The 18,902-nt window shown below is 36.7% G+C and overlaps 1 protein-coding gene across 5 annotated transcripts in view; it reads left to right on the forward strand.

The window, feature by feature from the left end:
• Positions 1 to 18,902, forward strand: part of NKAIN3 (sodium/potassium transporting ATPase interacting 3) — a gene marked incomplete at its 3' end in the record, with an annotated part of 379,768 nt that overhangs the window by 286,370 nt on the left and 74,496 nt on the right. For all 5 annotated transcript variants that reach the window (XR_014689539.1, XM_084509282.1, XM_084509285.1 and 2 more), the window contains exon 4: positions 3,305 to 3,502. Coding sequence is in view for 4 of the 5 variants with exons in the window: in XM_084509282.1 (XP_084365408.1) it covers positions 3,305 to 3,502 (198 nt within the window). The remainder of the gene's footprint in view (positions 1 to 3,304; positions 3,503 to 18,902) is intronic.

An 18,902-nucleotide genomic window follows, 5' to 3' on the forward strand; every position in this document is an offset into this window, starting at 1 on the left:
GATTTTAATTAAGTAGTCTTAACTTATCATTATTTTTATGATCTTTTTTGCTTTTTGTAGGCACTGTACACAAAGTAAACAAATAAATGAAAGAAATATCCTTATTATTGTTACTTAGTTTAAAACTAAGCCCTGCTATCTGTTATTATCTGATAAGATTTATCTAGATCCACCACCTGAATATAGAAAATCTCCGCTTGAAACCAAATGTGGAATTTAAGCAGATATAATGAAATTAAACATTATCTCCAAGCACTTAGAAAACAGTATTATTGGGACTTAAAGGGATTATGTCTCACCTAAAAGAAAGCACCTGCTGTAGCAATGATTTCCAATAATGATCAAAATTAATCCTTTGGTTGACAACCAACACAAATCCTATACATAGTTTAAAAGCTTAAAAAGCCATTAAGCAGGACTCTACATCAGTAGAAATGTGATTATTGTGCTGATCCTGTGCTCAGGTGAAAACTTCTTACCATGTACTGGAGCATTTATTCAGTGCTGAATGAAATCCCTATGCTCAAAAATAGAGCATAGGGGTTCCCTTTGCTATATCGCTTCCATAAGTGCCACATGAATTTCCTAGAAGTCCTATTATTTATGTTCTACCTACACTTAGTTTATGGCATCTTCCCGACAGGTTACTAGCTGGGGAAGTTTGGTTTGTGTGCTGATGTATGGAATCAAGATCAAGAAACATGATGAGTCTGTAGCTCAGAAGACAACAATTTTCAATTCATAATTGAAATTTCAGTTATTACATGAATCCCAACTGACTCATCAAAGAGACAGATTGATGTCTTTTGTACAGAGCCTGGAATTTGGTCTCTTGTTATGAATAGGCACCATTCTCCTGTAAGAAATAAACAGTTTACATCACCTGATGAAGTCTGATCATTTTATAACCATTTGCTTAATGGTTGCTTGTTACACTGGAAAATAGCACGTTATCTCTTGAAAAAAAAATGAAGTACTTGCTTGTACATTCTGAAAGAATTCTTAACTTTTATTGAACATACAATAATCCACTTGTGCATCAGTTTATGCACAGAGGTTCCAAACACTGAATTTACAGATACCGAAACACTCTCAGAAGTACACCAGTATTTAAAATCTGTACACCCAGCCAAAGTGTTTTTTCATTTTCTATGTTACTGTAAGTAGTAATGAAGATACAGGCTAATTTTTCAAAGCCTGGTATATTCCAATGACTTCACAGATTAAAAATCTCCAAGAAATTAGGTGGGAGTGTGCTTTGGCTGCTTAAAAATAATAATAATAATAAAAAGAAAATTGATTTTTTTTTAGGCTTTCATTTATTGATTGACAGCTTAACATTTATCAGCTCAAACAGCTTACGTCTGCCAATATGTGAAGTGATATTTTAGAGGTCAAGCTTGTGCACCAGGTGGTTTTGTTTGCATTTCTAAAAGTGATCTTTACTGGGCCATCATTATCATCATTTACCTGTTTTGAGGACTCAGGACATAATATACACAGTGACAAATAACTGTTAGAAAGCTGTACTTATAGCCTTTATCCATAATGTCTGAATAATAATAATAAGAAGAAAAGCAGCAATTGCTGTGATGATATCTCTATTCTTTCTAATTATATAAAGTAATTTTAGCTATAATATTGCTGTTTCCTTTTCTCACTGTGTCACCAGGAACCTTGAAATATGAACAAAACTACAGATGTGATCCATGTAAACAAGCTCTGATAATAATCAGAAAAATAACGTCAAATTCTTATGTTTTAAAGGTGTTGGCAAGATGTAACAGAGATGTTTCCTTTTCAAGTTACTGGCTTCCTTTGCCTTTTCCTGTTACCTGCCCAAGCACAAACTTCAATAAAACTTAAAGGCAAAAGATAGAAAAAAATGAAATAATGGAACCAAAAAGAAAAACTTTGAGGGTAAAGAAAAATATGAAACCTTGAAATTGTAATAAGTGAAATTATGAAACCAACACCAAACACGCGGACCCCACAATTTTTCCCATAGATATGATAACAAAGTGTTAACTTGCAACATTTGATATAGACTAATCCACATGGTAAATCCATATTCCCACTCAACAAAGAGTTACCAAAATAGATGAGTATCTGTGTACTGCTTGACAAATGGTATTTCCTACACTTGACAGTTGTAAAAAACACTTGATAACACTGTGCAATCTCTGGCATTGTTGTACAGAGAAAGCCTCAGCTATTTCCTATGACTGTATTTATAATTATATTTTCTTTACACTGAATTGTCTGTCAACTTCTGATTTTGTAAATCATTTTCATATTGCAGCTGAAAAATTTCTAAACCACTATCAAGGAATGACATACAAAGTCAAAAGACAAATGCTTCATCAACTGTGAATAATGATCCTACAAATCTGCATTTAAAGGGTAAAGAAGTTATGAAGAGCAAAACATCAAACCACAAAGGCTGATTACTTACTGCTAACTAACAGAGATTGACCATGTGTAACACCTGTTAATTTTCATGTGTAGCCAGAATAAAAGTAATTATCAAAGGGAAATATAAAGACTTTCTTGAACTGGAATTTGTACCAAGTGTACTTTTTGTTAGTGTGTTATGCTACTTCTATGGGTAGACTGATTGGACAAGTTGTCATTGATTTTGAAGCTGATGTGAATGAAGAGCAATTATTCCTTTTATTTTAAACTGAAATCAGTTCACAGAAGTGGGTTTATTATCTAAGCTAAAAAGATAATCTCCATGGAGGTAATAGAAGGAAGGAAAGGCAGCCAAATCTTTGGCTGGAGAGAACATTTCATCTGAACCATTGGCAAGTGGGACAATCTGCCTGGTTGTAGCCTAATTTAAAATGATACTTAATTTTTCTATAATTATTAACTTAAATAAATGTGGTGGAATTTTTTTTTAGATCATCTCCAGTACCACGGAGTAAAGTTGTCTCTGTTGTTTGTTCAAAAAATAATTCTTGAATCAAATTCTAATCAAGTAAAAACAAAATTGCTTTTCAGGCTGTGAATCCATGGAGACATAGGATATTCACTGTGTTTTGTGTACTACGTGATATGATGGCCCTTCTACCAGACAAAAACTCTAATGCACAATTACAAAATAAACAATAAACCTTTGCAATTTTCTCTCTCCCTCTTAATGGTCTACTTTCATGTTAAGATTATGTGGGTGAAGAGGAAGGCTATTTATTTATCTTATTTTCATTTTAGTAACTAAAATCACTTTTTATTTCCCTTTCTTTATCTTAAATAATATTGAGTTTGAGGATTTCATGCTTTTTCCCTCCCTGTCTCCTAGGAAACCGATCTCATGACATTTAACATCTCAATGCACCGATCTTGGTGGCGGGAGCACGGGCCCGGCTGCATACGAAGGGTGGTGCGTCCTTCTGCTCCTGGCATCCTAGATGATTACTCCTACGTCTCTGTGACAGGCTGCATAATTGATTTCCAGTACCTAGAGGTTATTCACAGTGCTATCCAAATACTCCTCTCCGTAAGTACCAATTTTCTCTTGTACTTGGACTCAAGACGTCTTTCCGCATTCAGCCATCAGTTGTTGTGTGCCTCTTTCCTGACAAGGTGATGTAGTGGTTGATCAATAGCAGCATGGATTTGGAATTGTATTGTATTTTGAATTAGAGAATGATAGTCACATTATTAAAATGTACACTGCTCTTCTCTTTGCTTACGACAAAAGTGACAAAGTGGCATAGTCCCCATTCTGGCCTTTGCTAGGAAAGGTGAAAACTATTTCAAATTCTCATCTCTCATTCATTGAGACATACTGAAAAGGAGAACAGACTTGTCCAAAATCAGTTGGCCTAAACTTTTCCAAAGTTCACAATCAATGATGGTATTTATTCAGTCCTGAATGTAAATATATTTTACTTGACACACAGCTAAGATTCTCCCAAAGGGAGATATGAATGTGACATGTGAAGAAAGTCGGGGAAATATTAGGAATGGGAGTACTCATGTATATTTAATGACATTATCTGTTCTTTCCTGGGTCTCTGGGTTATCAGAATACTCTGCCTTCATGATCTACTTTTTGCTGTTGCACTACTAGTAAAAAAATGCAAGCACTAGAAGTCATTACAAAAAGTATGCTGTCTATTGCATGGTCATTGAGCCACGGGACAATGGGCACCTGAGGGATATGGGCAATTCAAAGAAGCACTGGGGCTCGATGAATTACTCTGGGAGCAGCAGCCAAGTCTTGTCCACAGTTTTTCCTCATTTTGGTAGCAGGTTCTGCTTATGCTCAAAATCTTGACTGGCACAGACTTTGTGTGATTTAGAAGTAGTACCTCTTTCTTGGTTTCTTTCTCTACATAGCTGAGTGTAGTACATAGCAAATGGTTCACACCATGTGGGTGCACATGGTTCTGATATGCCTTAGATATCTGCACCTATTCTGAGAACACAAATGTTCATGGTTCATGGTTGTAACTATGACCTCCAGTGCTTGGCAGACAGTCAAAGAAGAGTTGTGGTCTAAAGTCCACACCTGCTCCATGAAAAAAACTCCATGGTCTGATCAACCAGATAGGCTGGATATTCCTGGTCTACTCAGTATTTCAAGATGTTTTACTAACTGACTTGTAAGTCCTTTACTAACAAAGAAAGAGATTCGAGATTTTAAGCTTATTAGTTTAAAATTATGTCCACATTTTAATTTTTACATTTTCTCAAGTTAATGACATTTATATTCTGAATGAAAAAAAAAAAAAAAATCAGTGTACATGTTGGGACAACTTGCATGCCTGGAATGATGTAATAGGTATAACAGGCTCTTCAGGAGAGAAAGGCAGAGAAGAAGAGGAGGTAAGTAGCCCTGTATTTTAAGGAATGCCTTGACTGCACATAGCTGGGAGATGGTGACAAAAAGGGCTGAGTGTCTCTGGGTAAGAGTCAGGGAAAGGGCAATGAGACAGATATTATGTTGGAAGTCTGTTATAGACCACTCACACAGGGTGAAAAGGCAGATGAAATCTTCTATAAGCAACAAGAAGTCTCATGATCACTAGCCCTTGTTCTCTTGGGGACTCCAACTTCCTAGATGTCTGCTAGAAATAAAGTAACACAGAGTGGAAGCAGTCTAGGAGATTCTTGGAGTATGTGTAGGATAGCTTACTCACACATGCGGTGAAGGAACCATCTAGGGAAGGTGCTTCACTTGACCTATCCTTGCAGATAGGTCAAAGAAAGACTTAGGGGTGATGTGATGGCTGGAGGCTGTCTTGGGCACAGCGATCATGAAATAGAGTTTTTGATCTTTGGTGAAGTAAGATAGGGGTTAACAGAGCTGTTACCTTGGATTTCTGGAGGGCAGACATCAGCCTATTCAGAAGTCTTGCTGACAGGGTCAGGACCTAGATGATTTCTATTATCTATCATAGATCTAACTGTCTAGAACTGCCCAACCGTCTAGAACACAGTAGTGTTCACAGTCTAAAAGTCTTGAAGTTTTAGACTTCTCAGCATTACTAAAGGATGCTTTTGTAAGATGCCAAATGTTATTGTCTTACCACTGCTTTGAGTCAAAATTTAATAAACTTTGATCTTACAGCAGTGATTAGTGAACTTCCACTTGAAAGTCCAGACCTGAATTAGTGCATTTTCTTAGTTCACCAGTGACATCACAAGTGCTTGCATATCACATGTGCCTTTTCCAGCTTCTCAGGCACTAGCGACATCACAGGCACATAAACCAGCCTTTTCCCGAGTGTTGTTCAGTCAGAAAGTAAAGACTTTGAGTCAAGATATTTTTCAATGAAGATAAAATTACTTCTCTTGAGGCTTAGTCCTGTATGTGTCAACATACATTGTGAAATTACAATGCAAGCAGGCTTTGGAAAAGAATATTGCACACTGCAACTGCAAAGCCTGATAGAGTGTAGCTTTCTTACTCTTGTGAGGGTTTGATACTGAAACCAGGTTGCCTCTCCCATTAGGTCCATCTCTGCATCTGCAGAAAATTTCCTTCACAGTCCTCTAGTTTTGCCCATACAAGGGAAACTGTAGTATGGTCTATTTAATAGGAGAAAAACATTAATATTTCCAAATTATATTTATATAAATTATTCATCACTTCTATAAGAAAAATGTATTGTGATATTCAGAATTTTTTATAGATTTTTTGTGATTTTTTGGTGATTTTTTGGTGATTTGATCAAAAATTTTTTGTGATTAAATTTAGAGTTCAGTGGAAATACAGCTGGTGGTTGAAATCAAGAACAGTTTTCTTCTCTGCTTATCCAGTGTAATAAAATTCAGCTCAAAATTTACCAAATGACAAGAACACAGATAGAAATATTATAATAATAGAATAAAAGCATTTAATATATATAAACTTAATGAAATATGCATATGGAAAAAATAGGAAAACTATGTAATAATTTGTACAGCTTTGTGTAAAGCATAAGATGTCCATTCCTTGTGGTGTGAATGATTGCCTGGAACAGTCATAAATAAATTCTGTATACAATTCATTGCAAGTTCAAAATGTGCCAGGAACTTGTAAGGCTTGACTGGGAATTAAATAGTTGCAGTCTCAGATATTGTTTTTGCCTGATATACACAATGTTAAAATATGCGAAGTAGGGTTTTCCTCCAGTCTTATTATCTTCCTTATTCCATCTGTGAGGCAGTGTGATTAGCATATGAGTCTGTACTTCAATTTCCATTTAGAATTGTAATTTAGCCTTGCTTAATTTACTGTCCCATAAAATATAAGTCACCACCTAGATTATCAGACTTGCTGCAGTTTCCTCCCATTTTCTGAGTACTGTTGACCTGAGGAGGCTCCCATTCATTTCAGATGCATAACTGTTTTCCTAATTGGGATACTAATTTCAGTTGTTAGTTAAAAGGTCATTTAGGTTGTCTTTTTACAGTACTGAAGAATTACTAGATGGCCAGACATGTAGATCAGAAGGCCTGTCTTTTTCTTTTTCTTTTTTTTTTTTTTTCTTTTTTTTTTTTTTTTTTCTATTATCTAGACCCCACAGTAGACTTTTCGTTTTTTGGACCTTAAAATCTACTTAATTTTCATAAAGTTTTTTTTTCTTTTTTTGGTAGCAGTAGGAGTGTAACAAACCATTTTACAGTGTAACAAAAACTTTATTGGCATAACAAATCATTTTATCATGCTAACTGTTGTCCAAATGACTGGAAAGGTGAGCATTTCCAATTGATAGGGAGTCAGAGCCACTGTAATAAAATATCCCTCCAGGGGTAAATATCAGATACCTGTCCAGATATATAATCTGCTGTGTTTGTCCAAAAAATAAATGAAATAAAAGGTGTATATATATATATATATATATATATATTTATATGCATAGAATGCTGCAGCTGTGACTACATTAGACCCTACTTCAGGTAATAGACTATATAGCAGTTTATTTCATTCTAATACACTAAGACTCCTTTTGTATTTGCTCTTTAGTTGTTTCCAAAGAAAATATCTTTTATCAGTGAAACAGTAACTTTCTATCTCGTCCATATTTTGACCAGCTATTGAAATGATTGAGTATTGAAGGTATTAAGAATTTCTGTAGACTGATGAATAATCAAGAGACATATGGGAGAGTGGAATGCAATTAATAATAACAAAATATATTTAAGTTGTGTGTTTAAAATATACATTTATTTATTGTATAGCACATATTCTTGTGATGGGTAAGGCTTTTCACACAGCACCTTTTATTTCAAAATGCAAGATATGTCATCTTTATTGAAATCTGAATTTTTGGAGAATGAATGGTTATTGTAGTCAAAACAGTGAGTAACTTTAAGAGAAGACCTTGCAGAAAGTTTTGTATTAGACCCTGAGACTTATATCACAGAACATTTGTCTACAGCTTCACTGTGAAGCAGAGACCCTCAAGCCAAGGTTCATGGAAGTAGCTCTGGAATTAGCAGCAGTATAACTTCATTAGTACTGAAAAAGCAAAACAAATTAATTTTGGCAGAGTGACAGGCTGACACTATAGTGCTTAAGGGGGTAGGAGTTGTAACCTTCTTGTGATGCTGCATTGAGCAAAGTGAATTTAACTTTCCACCAGAGTCCCAGCACACTACTTTTCACTGTACAGAAGAGCCATATCTAATATCTAGAACCCTGAAGACAAGAGAATTGAAAAATTGAAAACACCCAAAGCATTCAAGCTGTTTGGCATGTTGCTGCTGACCAAAATCAGGGTATTTTGAAGAAAATCTCTGTTTTACTTTGCAGAGGTCCATCTGGTGGCTCTTGTCAATCAGTGTCATTTATAGCTCCTAGGTGACCACTGGACTACATATGAGGAGCAGTCACAAAATAACAGTAACAAAACAAAACAAACAACCATAAAAACAAACTAACCAACAAAACCCACCTTCAGAGTCACCTGGTTTTCAATACATTATAAAGACAGGCAAGGATGTGATTTAAAGAGTCTTATCCATAGAGGAGCTGAAAGCAGTGAACATACCAGCCTAAGGTAAAGTCAGTCACTAATCAATGGGGAATAACTTATTTGTTAACTCTATCACACACAAAACATAGCCAGAAAAAAAAAAAATAAATATTTTCCACAGTATATTGTATGTAGGAAGTTGTATACTCACAGGTATAAGAAGACTTCTGGCAGCCAAATTGGGAATTGGATACTGTGGTCACTGTTCAGTTTTCCAGCAAGATGGACAGACTACATCTATACACATCAATTAACCATGCCAAGGGACTTGGAGGCTGAGGCCAATCGGTCCAGGACAGTTCAAGCTCATGTCTACACAAAGGGTCTCAGTCTCCAAAATAGGCTAGCATGTCCAAGACACCCAGCAGGAATAATCCCTGGATTGTTCTCCCAACCAAAACTGTGTTTTGCAAACTTTTTGGGGAAAACAAAGGCTGGAAAAGGCCAAACTCATAGTGACATGGGTGACTGCATGCTAGTGCCAGGAACGTTCCCAAGCATGCAGGAATTTTCTCTTATTGATGAAGCTGTAGCAGACAAATGTCCAGCTGCAGTTCTTTATGCAGAGGCAACCTAGGCAGAAGATGGCTAAGGGGCCTCTTTAGCTAGAGGAGTGTAGAAATCCTTGATTTATACCAACATCTTACTTTTTTAATCTCTGCCAGAGAAGCTAATGATCTACCTTTTTGACACAGTATGGTATGTTTTCATGTGACACCTAGTGTTCACAGCAATGTTTTATGATAGCACATGATGTCAGGCAATCAATACTGGACTGATATCAGGAATTGATATCCTTGTTAATATCCATTTTGATGGATAGGTAATTCCACAGGTGGTACAACTGAAGATGGTGGTGGGTTTCCATTGAGAGGCATTCTATTCTGTTAAGCTCTTCCACCATCCTCATGTAGCACACTGTGTGAGTACCTCAAGCCCTGCATTAAGGAACATACATCTGTCTTGTGTCAGAAGTTCTGCTGTCCTCTTTCCAGATGGAGAACTGAGCATGGAGCTGAGGCTTTGCCTGGAGAAGGTTTGTGTTGTTTCTGTGCTGTTTCTAAATGTTTCACTCTTGGATGTGTATCTTCATGATGTATCAACAGGAAAACAAGATGGAAACACCTTGAGCTTTGGGCACAAATAGCCAAGGCCTGAGATGGTTTTTTTTTAATTTATTGTGGGAATTATTTTCATTTATACCTGGCCTCATTCTGGCCCCCAAGAAAGTTCTGTCTTTTGCATAAATGGTGGAGTGAAGATGGTACCAAAAGTGATAGGGCTTTGACCATAATTTTTGGCTAAAACTCTTTCTTTGGTACTCTAGAGAAAATTGGGGCCAACACCTTTAAATAGCTTGAAGACTTTTGTCTTTGTTCAGTATTGGTTTCGTTGCGCTGGAGCATGCGTTCATGCTGATACAGGAAGACATCCAGCGTGCATAGCAGTCTGACAGTGTGGAGGCAGCTTGCACTGCCGTCTTCCATTGTTGGTGGTGGAGGTCTGGATATATCTACCCACAATTGTGCGTACAAGAGATGACAAGACTACATGTAACTGATCACTGTCTCCCAGGAGTTGGAATAGAAAATAAGTACATATAAAATACAATTGCTAAAGTATGTGTCCTAAGAATATCTCTTCCCAGTGCACCTTTCAATTCCTGAATTTATAAAAATTGTACTTTCTCTGAATAGGAAATAAACTTGCAAAGCATCTGTGCCTGAAAGTTTGATAACATTTCCACTGCTGGTAGAAAAATCTCAACCTCTGTATGCTATGCTAAGAAAAAAAAAAAAAAAAAAAAAAAAAAAAAAAAAAAAAAAAGCCTTTAACGATATTTCCAGCACTTACCTCATTTTCTGTAAAAATAGTACTAACCTGTCCAAAATATTCATGCTTGCCAATGAAAGCTGATGCTAAACACTTTAAAAAATCTAATCATCAACATTCTTAGATTTGTCATCCTTACATTTGTAGGTTTCCCTGTTTTAATTAACCAGGTAGGATGATTTCATTTTGAATTTTCATTTTATTCTGATGATTCATAATAATGCAACCACCCCTACCATAAAATTAGTTACTTTCCCTTCAGTTAATTTCTCATCATAATTCTCTGATGTCCTAAATGTGTACTCTTCTGCCCAGAGGATGCAACATCAGTTCTATAGGGAAAAGAAAAACAATATGATCCGATTATATTCTTTCTGGTTATCTGTCATCAGTCAGTGCCTCATACTAACTCCAAGCAATTGCCTCCCTTTGTGAATTATTTCTGCCCTGCTGTCTTCAAAGAATCTGCCAAATGTTGACTATGTAATACTAAAATGAGTTATGACATTTGGTAGACTTAAATGTTTTTTTCATAAGATAAAAATATAAATTAATTAACAATCATATTTAGCACAACATACATTAAAATGGAGTTTATGAGTCTTATGTAGACAATTAAACAAGAGAAACATTGTGAATATCAAGAGACTAAATGCAGAGGCAATGCCAAATTTCAGATCATTGACCAAACTTTTACTACTGAGCCCTGAGTCTGAATCCTTTTTAGGGTAATTTGATGGCTCTTCCTATATCCCCAGTGTTAAGAATTGCCTTCTCTATGCCACTCTAAAAGCTCCAGGAGTTGCTCTAGAAGCAGCTTTTGCCCCTCCCTTCAGGCAGACAGAGCTGCAGCCTGGTTCTTATTCATTTAGATGTAACAAAAGTGCTAATGATATCAATATATAATGTGGTTCCTCCAGGGCACTGCAGCAGCCCCTTTTTTACCATTAGTTATGGCCCTGTTATTTTTATAATTGAACAGAAAAGGATGCTAGGGAGCACATCATGTACGTTGTTCTGCAAAGAAAAGACCTGTAGGGGCTGACACTAGTGTTCAGCCAGGTTCCTTGCTCTCTTTCAATTTCCTCAAGAGACACGTGATTGATTAAGAAAGCCAGTCAACATCAGCATGTGATAGAAAAACATGAGGTAATTTACTGTTAAGGGCTGCAGGAATGGTACATGACTCAAATATAGTAGTCCTGAAGGTATTACATCTCTTCATGAATTTTTGCTTGTAACTTTCAAATTGCAAATAACTTGCAAATAAAGAATTGCACAAGTGGCATAGAAAATTAACTTGGCATTGTCTGCAGAGCTCAACTTCAACATTACTCCAGAAGAGGGTCTGAGGTAAATACCTGTTCATCATCATCATCATAGCTAGAAAGACCTTTTAGTCATGTGAATAGTTGGTTCAGGTGGGCTGTGGGCTTCTCAAAGATTTATTAGTAAGTTTAGAGTGATCACCAGTTTATTAAAAGTCAAAAGAACTTATTCAGCCTGGGCAGTTTTACAGAGGAGTTCTCAGTCCCTGGAACAAACTGCAGAGAAGATGGCTTGTTCAAACTTGTGGCTTTTGAAATTACCCCCAGTGCTCTATAGTAGTAGTCTCATATTTTTAGTGTAATCTTGTGCAGTTCCTCCAGAGTTTGTAGAAATAGATCAGGGTTGCACAGAGTCCATTTCTCCTTTGCCAATATCACGCCTTCATTGTTAAAAAAATATATTTCCAAGAGAAACAAAGTTAATGAGAGACTATATCTGCACCTACATTCTAAAAATTGCTTTGTCCTTTATTGTTAGATATAGTCAGACACCATTATACGTGATAGTGCATAGGTTAAGAAAACACACAAGTATATTTGTCTAATTACCTGTCTGGGTCAATAAAGCAGAGTTCTCTTGTTCTGAGACAGAATCAAGAAAAATAGTTTTTTTTCCACCTGAGTTCTCCTTTCCTGGGTGGTCCTGTTTTTCCAAGGAGCTAATTTAAAATGAACTGAAAACATTGATGATTTAGTTATTTGCATGATCATTTATTTATTAACTGTCCTGATATGGATTTGCAAAAAAGTTGGGCGACTTCTAAGTGGAGTTGGCTAAAGGTGAGGGGATAGGGGACAGCAATTTAAGCCTAGCAATATGGCAGTGTCTTCACCTTGTCAACTAATCAATACAAGAACTAAATTATTCTAGACATTTTGCAGTACTTGATATAGATCTGTTTTCTGTTTGATGTGAAAATCACTATGGCATTTTTCCAATATTTTGTACCCCCAAAAAATTAAATGAATTTGTGAAAATATTGTGAAATGTTTTCATTTACATGAAAAATATTTGAAGTAAAAATGAAGTCTACTCTTAATTTTAATTTTAATTTTATGAATGTTCTGATAGAAGTGGCACAGAAACATCGGAGATAAATGGAAGATTTGGAAAATACCAACATTTTTTCTTTCCACTTTTGCCTGAAATTACGTCCCCCATGATACAAGCATTATAATAAACTGTATGTCTGCATCTTAGTCATGGTAATTCTTTCAGATGTTTTCATTCAGATCCATTTCATGTTAAATAGAGTTGATGTTGAACTGGGAGCTGCAGTGGCCCAATGCACAGTAAATTCAGAGATTGCTGATTCAAATACAAGGCAGCATCCCAGTAGACAAGCATCAGAGGCAGTGAAAGAGGTAAAGACATCAGAGCAGAATGCTGAAATTGTGTTACACTGGGAATTTGAAAATTATAAGAGAAAGCACTGCACTGGAACAAAGATTAGCAATTTAGATTTTTTTGTTGTTGGTGGTGTTTTTTTAGGAATCGAGAAAATCCAACATTTTTCAGTTAAAAAAAATCAAGCAATATTTACTTTGGACTTTAAGAAGACTCTTCTGACTATATTGTCTGAAGCCATTAACTGATGAGCTACTGAGACACTTAAGGACCTGGAAAATCCTGCTCAAGTCAGAGCACAGTGCTCCCAAGGATGTCTGTATTTGTTGCTTCTCAGGACACTCCCAAATTTGAGGAACCTTGCCAATCAGTGCATAGCAGTTCCCTTGGAAGGCAGAATCAAATTCATACCTTTCTGCCAAGCTGCAGTTCAATACAAACAACTCTGCTGTGTCTCCAGCAAGTGTGCTGCAAAAAGTCTGCTCCATTTGTAAAGTTGATAAGCCAATCAAGGAAATTAACTCCTTCTTTAGGTAAAGTACTCACTTGGCTAAATAGGTTTTACTTTTTTTTCATTTATATATATATATATATAATTGATATTTTCCTGCAGCCATGCTTTTAAATAATGAGAATACTTTTTATTCATATGGACTGATTTCTTAGCCTGAGTCACATTTAGTGTAAAGAACACAGGGAAATCAGAGGCAAGCCTCACACTACAGTCTTGGTGATCTTAACAGCAGTAGATACGTGTTCACTAATGCTTATCGGAATGATTCCTTCTGCACATTGTAGTTGATAACCACATGACCACTCTTTCTTGGGGGGGAAATATTCACTGATTAAAACCTATCTCTGTGTAAGCTTCCACAGACAGGACATTTTTCTTTTAATCATGTAGTGGATTCACAGACTAGTTCTTCCATTAAAATTTGCTGCCTGAATGTGACCAGACTGCAGAAATATATATTTTTTCCCTTGACTACAGTCCCTGATTATTTGCAACACTCTCTGTTTTATCCTAGGGAAATATAAGAACGCAAATCAGGGATTTCACTAAACAAGCAGTAGAACAGTTCAGACTCCTCAAGGTTTGATGGTGTGATTTGTTTTTCATTGAGGAAGAAAGTCAATGTGTATACACGTATGTGCTCCTCTCAGAACTACTCACAGGAAGATGAGGTTTTCTGAAAAATGTATTTTGATTTTGGAAGATTGTGTAGTATATCTGCATATCTTTTGGCTGTTCTTTGTTTACACTCTAATATTGCAGAAACTGTTGTAAAACTTAGTGATGATGCAAGAGTTGTGGTTTTGCTCTTTCAGTACCTGTCAGAGGAGATGGTGCTGCAACACTCTGCATTCACAATTTAGCTGTGAGGAGAAAGAAGGAAGGAAAGAAAAAAGCTCTAATCCACAGGACTCATTCACTTATGTACCAGACAGCAGCAACTGGATGACCCTGCAATACAGCATGAGTACAGTCAAGACACATGTTGATGAGCACCTAAGAAGTGATGTTTTACTGTATCACAGTAGTAATTTAGGTAGAATGCCTGATGAATTTACCTTTTTTTAATAAAACTTGGATTTGTTTTGCCATGGTTGTCAGGCTTGCATAAGAGAATGAGTACTTTTTATGTGCTTTCATAAAACAAAAGAAAAAAGTCTCATGTCATGGAAAGGAAACAGACAAACACAGGTGAGAAGGATGGGTTTTGAGGTTATGGCTGGGAGTAACTTTTGTGTTCTCAGAATGTTCAGAATAGACAGAGATGGAGTGAAACTAATGCTTGAATAATTTCATTGCTGTGGTTTGATTATGATTTGAACAGGTAAGATTGCTAGTGGTCTTGAAAGGGAGACTGATATGAATTACTTTCAGCTTTTAAGTTTTTGTCATATGTCAGAAACAATGCTGAGAGAACAAAATCACCTTCAGGTGGAAGTCTGAAAAGCAAATTTATTTCTTCTTAACCTTGGAGAATACGCAGAAGGTTTCAGCTGAAACAATTGCCTGCATGGAAAGGACAGAAATTATGAATAATAGTGTTTCTCCACAGTTCTGATGCTAGTCTGAATCAAAATGATAATCTAATAAATCACGTATTGTGAAAGATACATCTGCTAGATCTCTGTCTGAACTTATCACATACGTAAAGATTTTTCAAGAAATCATTCCTAGTGATGCAGAAGCCTTCCAGCTTAACTTTCCATTAACTTCTATGCAAATTCCTGCTATGTAGATTAATTGATAATCACTGTGAATGACAGTAAAAAGTGGTAGATAATTAAGCAGCCTCTTAAAAGAACATTATCATTTCCATTTTTATTTGTGATTAATTTATTTTTATCCTGTTTATTAACTTAAAATGTGGCTGATATATTCACACGTATATATATATAAATTCAAATAAAAGGTTAGAATACAAAGATCAACATTGAATACTAAAGCTACATTCTGAACACTTATACCAAGATAGATGTAATGTTTATTTAAGCAAAACACTGATTTCTAGAGCGAGTTTTCAAGACTGAAATCATACATAGTGGATATTTGAAATACCTTCTCCAATACCTGTAGGTTTTTCTTACAAACTTGATCTTCTTAGTAGCTGTCAGCACTAATAGGCAGGGATAGCCAAATTCCCCTCCCTTGATACTATTTTTAATTCAGACAAACAAGAGTGAAATGGAAAGACACAAATATTTCATGGAATCATAGAATGGCATGTGTTGGAAATGACTTTAAAGATCATCTAATAGTTTACCTAGACTTCAGCAAAGCCTTTGACAACAGTCTCCCATAGTATTCTCCTGGGGAAGCTGGCAGCCCATGGCTTGGAAAGGTACACTCTTTGCTGGGTTAAAAACTACCTGAAAGGAAGGTGTGGGGAGCTGGGGATCAGCCTCTTCTCACAGATAACTAGTGATAGACAAGAGGGAATGTCCTCAAGTTGTGCCAGGGGAGGTTCAATTTGGAAATTAGGAGAAATTTCCTCTCAGAAAGAGCAGTAAGGCTCTGGAATGGGTTGCCCAGGGAGGTGATGGAGGGATGCCACCCACTAGATCAGGTTGCCCAAGGCTCCATCTAACACTTCCAGGGATGGGGCATGCACAACTTTTCTGAGTAACCTATTCCTGTGTCTCACCACTCTATGAGTGAAGAATTTCCTCCTAACATCTAATTTAAATCTCCCCTCTTGTAGTTTAAAACTACTCCTCCTTGTCCTGTCATCGTCTACCCAAGCAAAAAGTTCCACTCCATCTTTTTTATAAGCCCCCTTTAAGTATTGAAAGACCACTATAAGGTCTCCACAGAGCCTCTCTTCTTCAGACTGAGCGTACCCAGCTCTCTCAGCCTTTCTTCATAGGAGAGTTGCTCCAGCCCTCTCTTCAACATCATAGCTCTCCTCTGGACCTGCTCTAACAGATCCACATCCTTCTTGTGCTGAATTTCATTATTGTTTCTTCTCCCTTGCCTCTTGCTGGGACCATGGTGAAATATCATGAAATATCAAACATATCACATGAAGGTGCTCTCCCTGAATCAGCCCACAGAGGGGCAACAGTCTAGAACACAATTGGACAAGCCTCACATTTCTTTTGTTTCTCAACTTTATTTTTTTTATTTTCTTTACCGCCTTTGTAGTGAGATCTGGCTGAACTATGTACAAGAACATTTGTTTCCCCTTTTCCAATGTCATTGCAGCTAAAATCAATTCTCTGCAGATTTTGTTACAGTGCAGATTACCAGGAGTGGGAGTGAGTGATGGCTAGCTGTGACATGCTAGGGTTGTCCGAGTAGTGACCTCACAAGTAATCATCCCTGCTGGAAAGTGAAGTTATACTTTTTGGCTCTGCTATTGATTTCTACCTTCTTTTGCATGTGTTTATGCTGTTTTGTCTGAAAGGAGTAGTACCAGTAGCTTTTACTAGTAGTTACTAGTTCCCCATCTATTATTTTTAGAGAATAAATTTGCGGACCTAAACCACAACCTCATTTAAACACATTTCAGTCTTCAGTAATGAAAGTCTTATTATCTGTGCCATTCTATTCTTCACTGGTGACATGGAAATGGTCTGCTTCATGGTACTAAGTTTAATGTCCAACCTGGGACAGGCCCTTCTGACTGCAAAGCTTAATAGACATAGTATAATTATCAAATTTATTGACTGTCTAGAGAAATTTTCCTGCTTGTGGTTTAACCTCAGAAGGCTGAGTGAGCACTGCACAGCTGCTCACTCACTACTCCCAAGTGGAATAGGGGAGAGAATCAGAAAGATAACAGTGAGAAAATACATGCATCAAGATAAAGAAGTTTAGCTATAGCTAAATAGCTAAAGCAAAAAGCTGCACGCACAAGCAAGGCAAAAGAAGGAGTTCATTCACTACTTTCCACTGAAAGGCACATGTTTGGCCACTTCCAGGAGAGCAGGACCTATCACATGTAGTGGTTTACTGGGAAGACAAACACCATCATTTCAAATGTGCCCACTTCCACCTTCTTTCCCTCAGCTTTTATTACTGGACATCATGTCCTATGATATGGGATATCCCTTTGGTTCATTTGGGTCTGCTGTCCTGGTTTAGTCTGTGTAAGCACTGCTCAACAACAACTAAAAATGTGTTATAAACATTTTTTTCATTCTAAATCCAAACCACAGCACCATTCCAATTACTATGAAGAAAATTAACTTGTCCCAGACAAAACAAGGACACTACTACAAGATTCTTTTCAACTATAACCATTAACACAATTTAATACTGTTATATACCACTTAATTTTCTTGTGCAAATCCTACACAAACTATGTGGAGATGAAACCAAATTAAGGCCTTATTGTACCAGAGAATTTTTCTGCTCTTTCTAACCATGGAAATTGTTCTAAAGTGAGATAGATTAATACTATAAAATTATACTGATATTGTATAATGTATAATTATCTTAATATTATCATATAATACATAATTAATAATCGTAATAATATTAATATAATTATCCCTAGCAATTTTACTTAACTACAATATGATCCAAGTAATTAGACTCCAAGGAAAATTCACAAAAGGCTTCTGGATCTTTTAATCTCCTTATTTTTCCTTAGTCGGCTAAAATAGGATATGAAAGGAATATTAAGAGCTGTTCACCATTATCCTCCAGTGCTCTGCTTTCTGTATTACTTGCACTTATAGAATGGGACACCCTCATGCTTCCAACACGCTCAACGTGTGTTGCAGAATTTCAATAGCTGTGTCTAGACCAATAACCCGAACAGGAACAGAAAATGTTTGAGCATCGTCCTCTACCGCCCATTGTGTGAACATTAGCATCACAGTTTTGGCTACATCAGCTGCCAAAGCTGGGCACAGCGCGGATCAGGGACCATACCAGGAGCCAGGGCAGATGAATCCACCATTTAAGCAGTGCACTGAGAGAGATGGGGAGGACATAAGTCCTGAGCCATGCCAGCCACACCACTTACCCTGTGGTGGCAGGGATTGTGCCTTGGCCCATTTTATTTACTGCTGCCTTGGAGCCCACAGAAGCAAGAGTTTTGTGGAGTTTCTTTTCTGGTGTTTTCTATGATTCACAACTGAGAGCATGACATTTCTACTGTGTGCATAATGTAATTTAAAAAATTTTCAGGGCTTGGAACCATTTTTATTTTATTTTTCCTCCTGTTCCCTTGTTTTCCACACCTACCTGTTCAGTTTTCATTAGTATAGGGAGTCTCTGTCTGCCAGTTAGAAGATTACATGTAGTTCCACATTAACAAATATACTTAATTTCACAGGAACATTGGTACTCTCTGTGTTTATTATTTCATACAAACACACTCTTCAGATCCTGTATCAAACATGAGGGGATTCCAATTTTCTTTTGTAATAGAGTGGCTGAAAGAGTCAGGTGTTTGC

Source organism: Aythya ferina (assembly GCF_964211825.1).
Source record: "Aythya ferina genome assembly, chromosome: 2".
Lineage (NCBI taxonomy): Eukaryota > Metazoa > Chordata > Aves > Anseriformes > Anatidae > Aythya > Aythya ferina.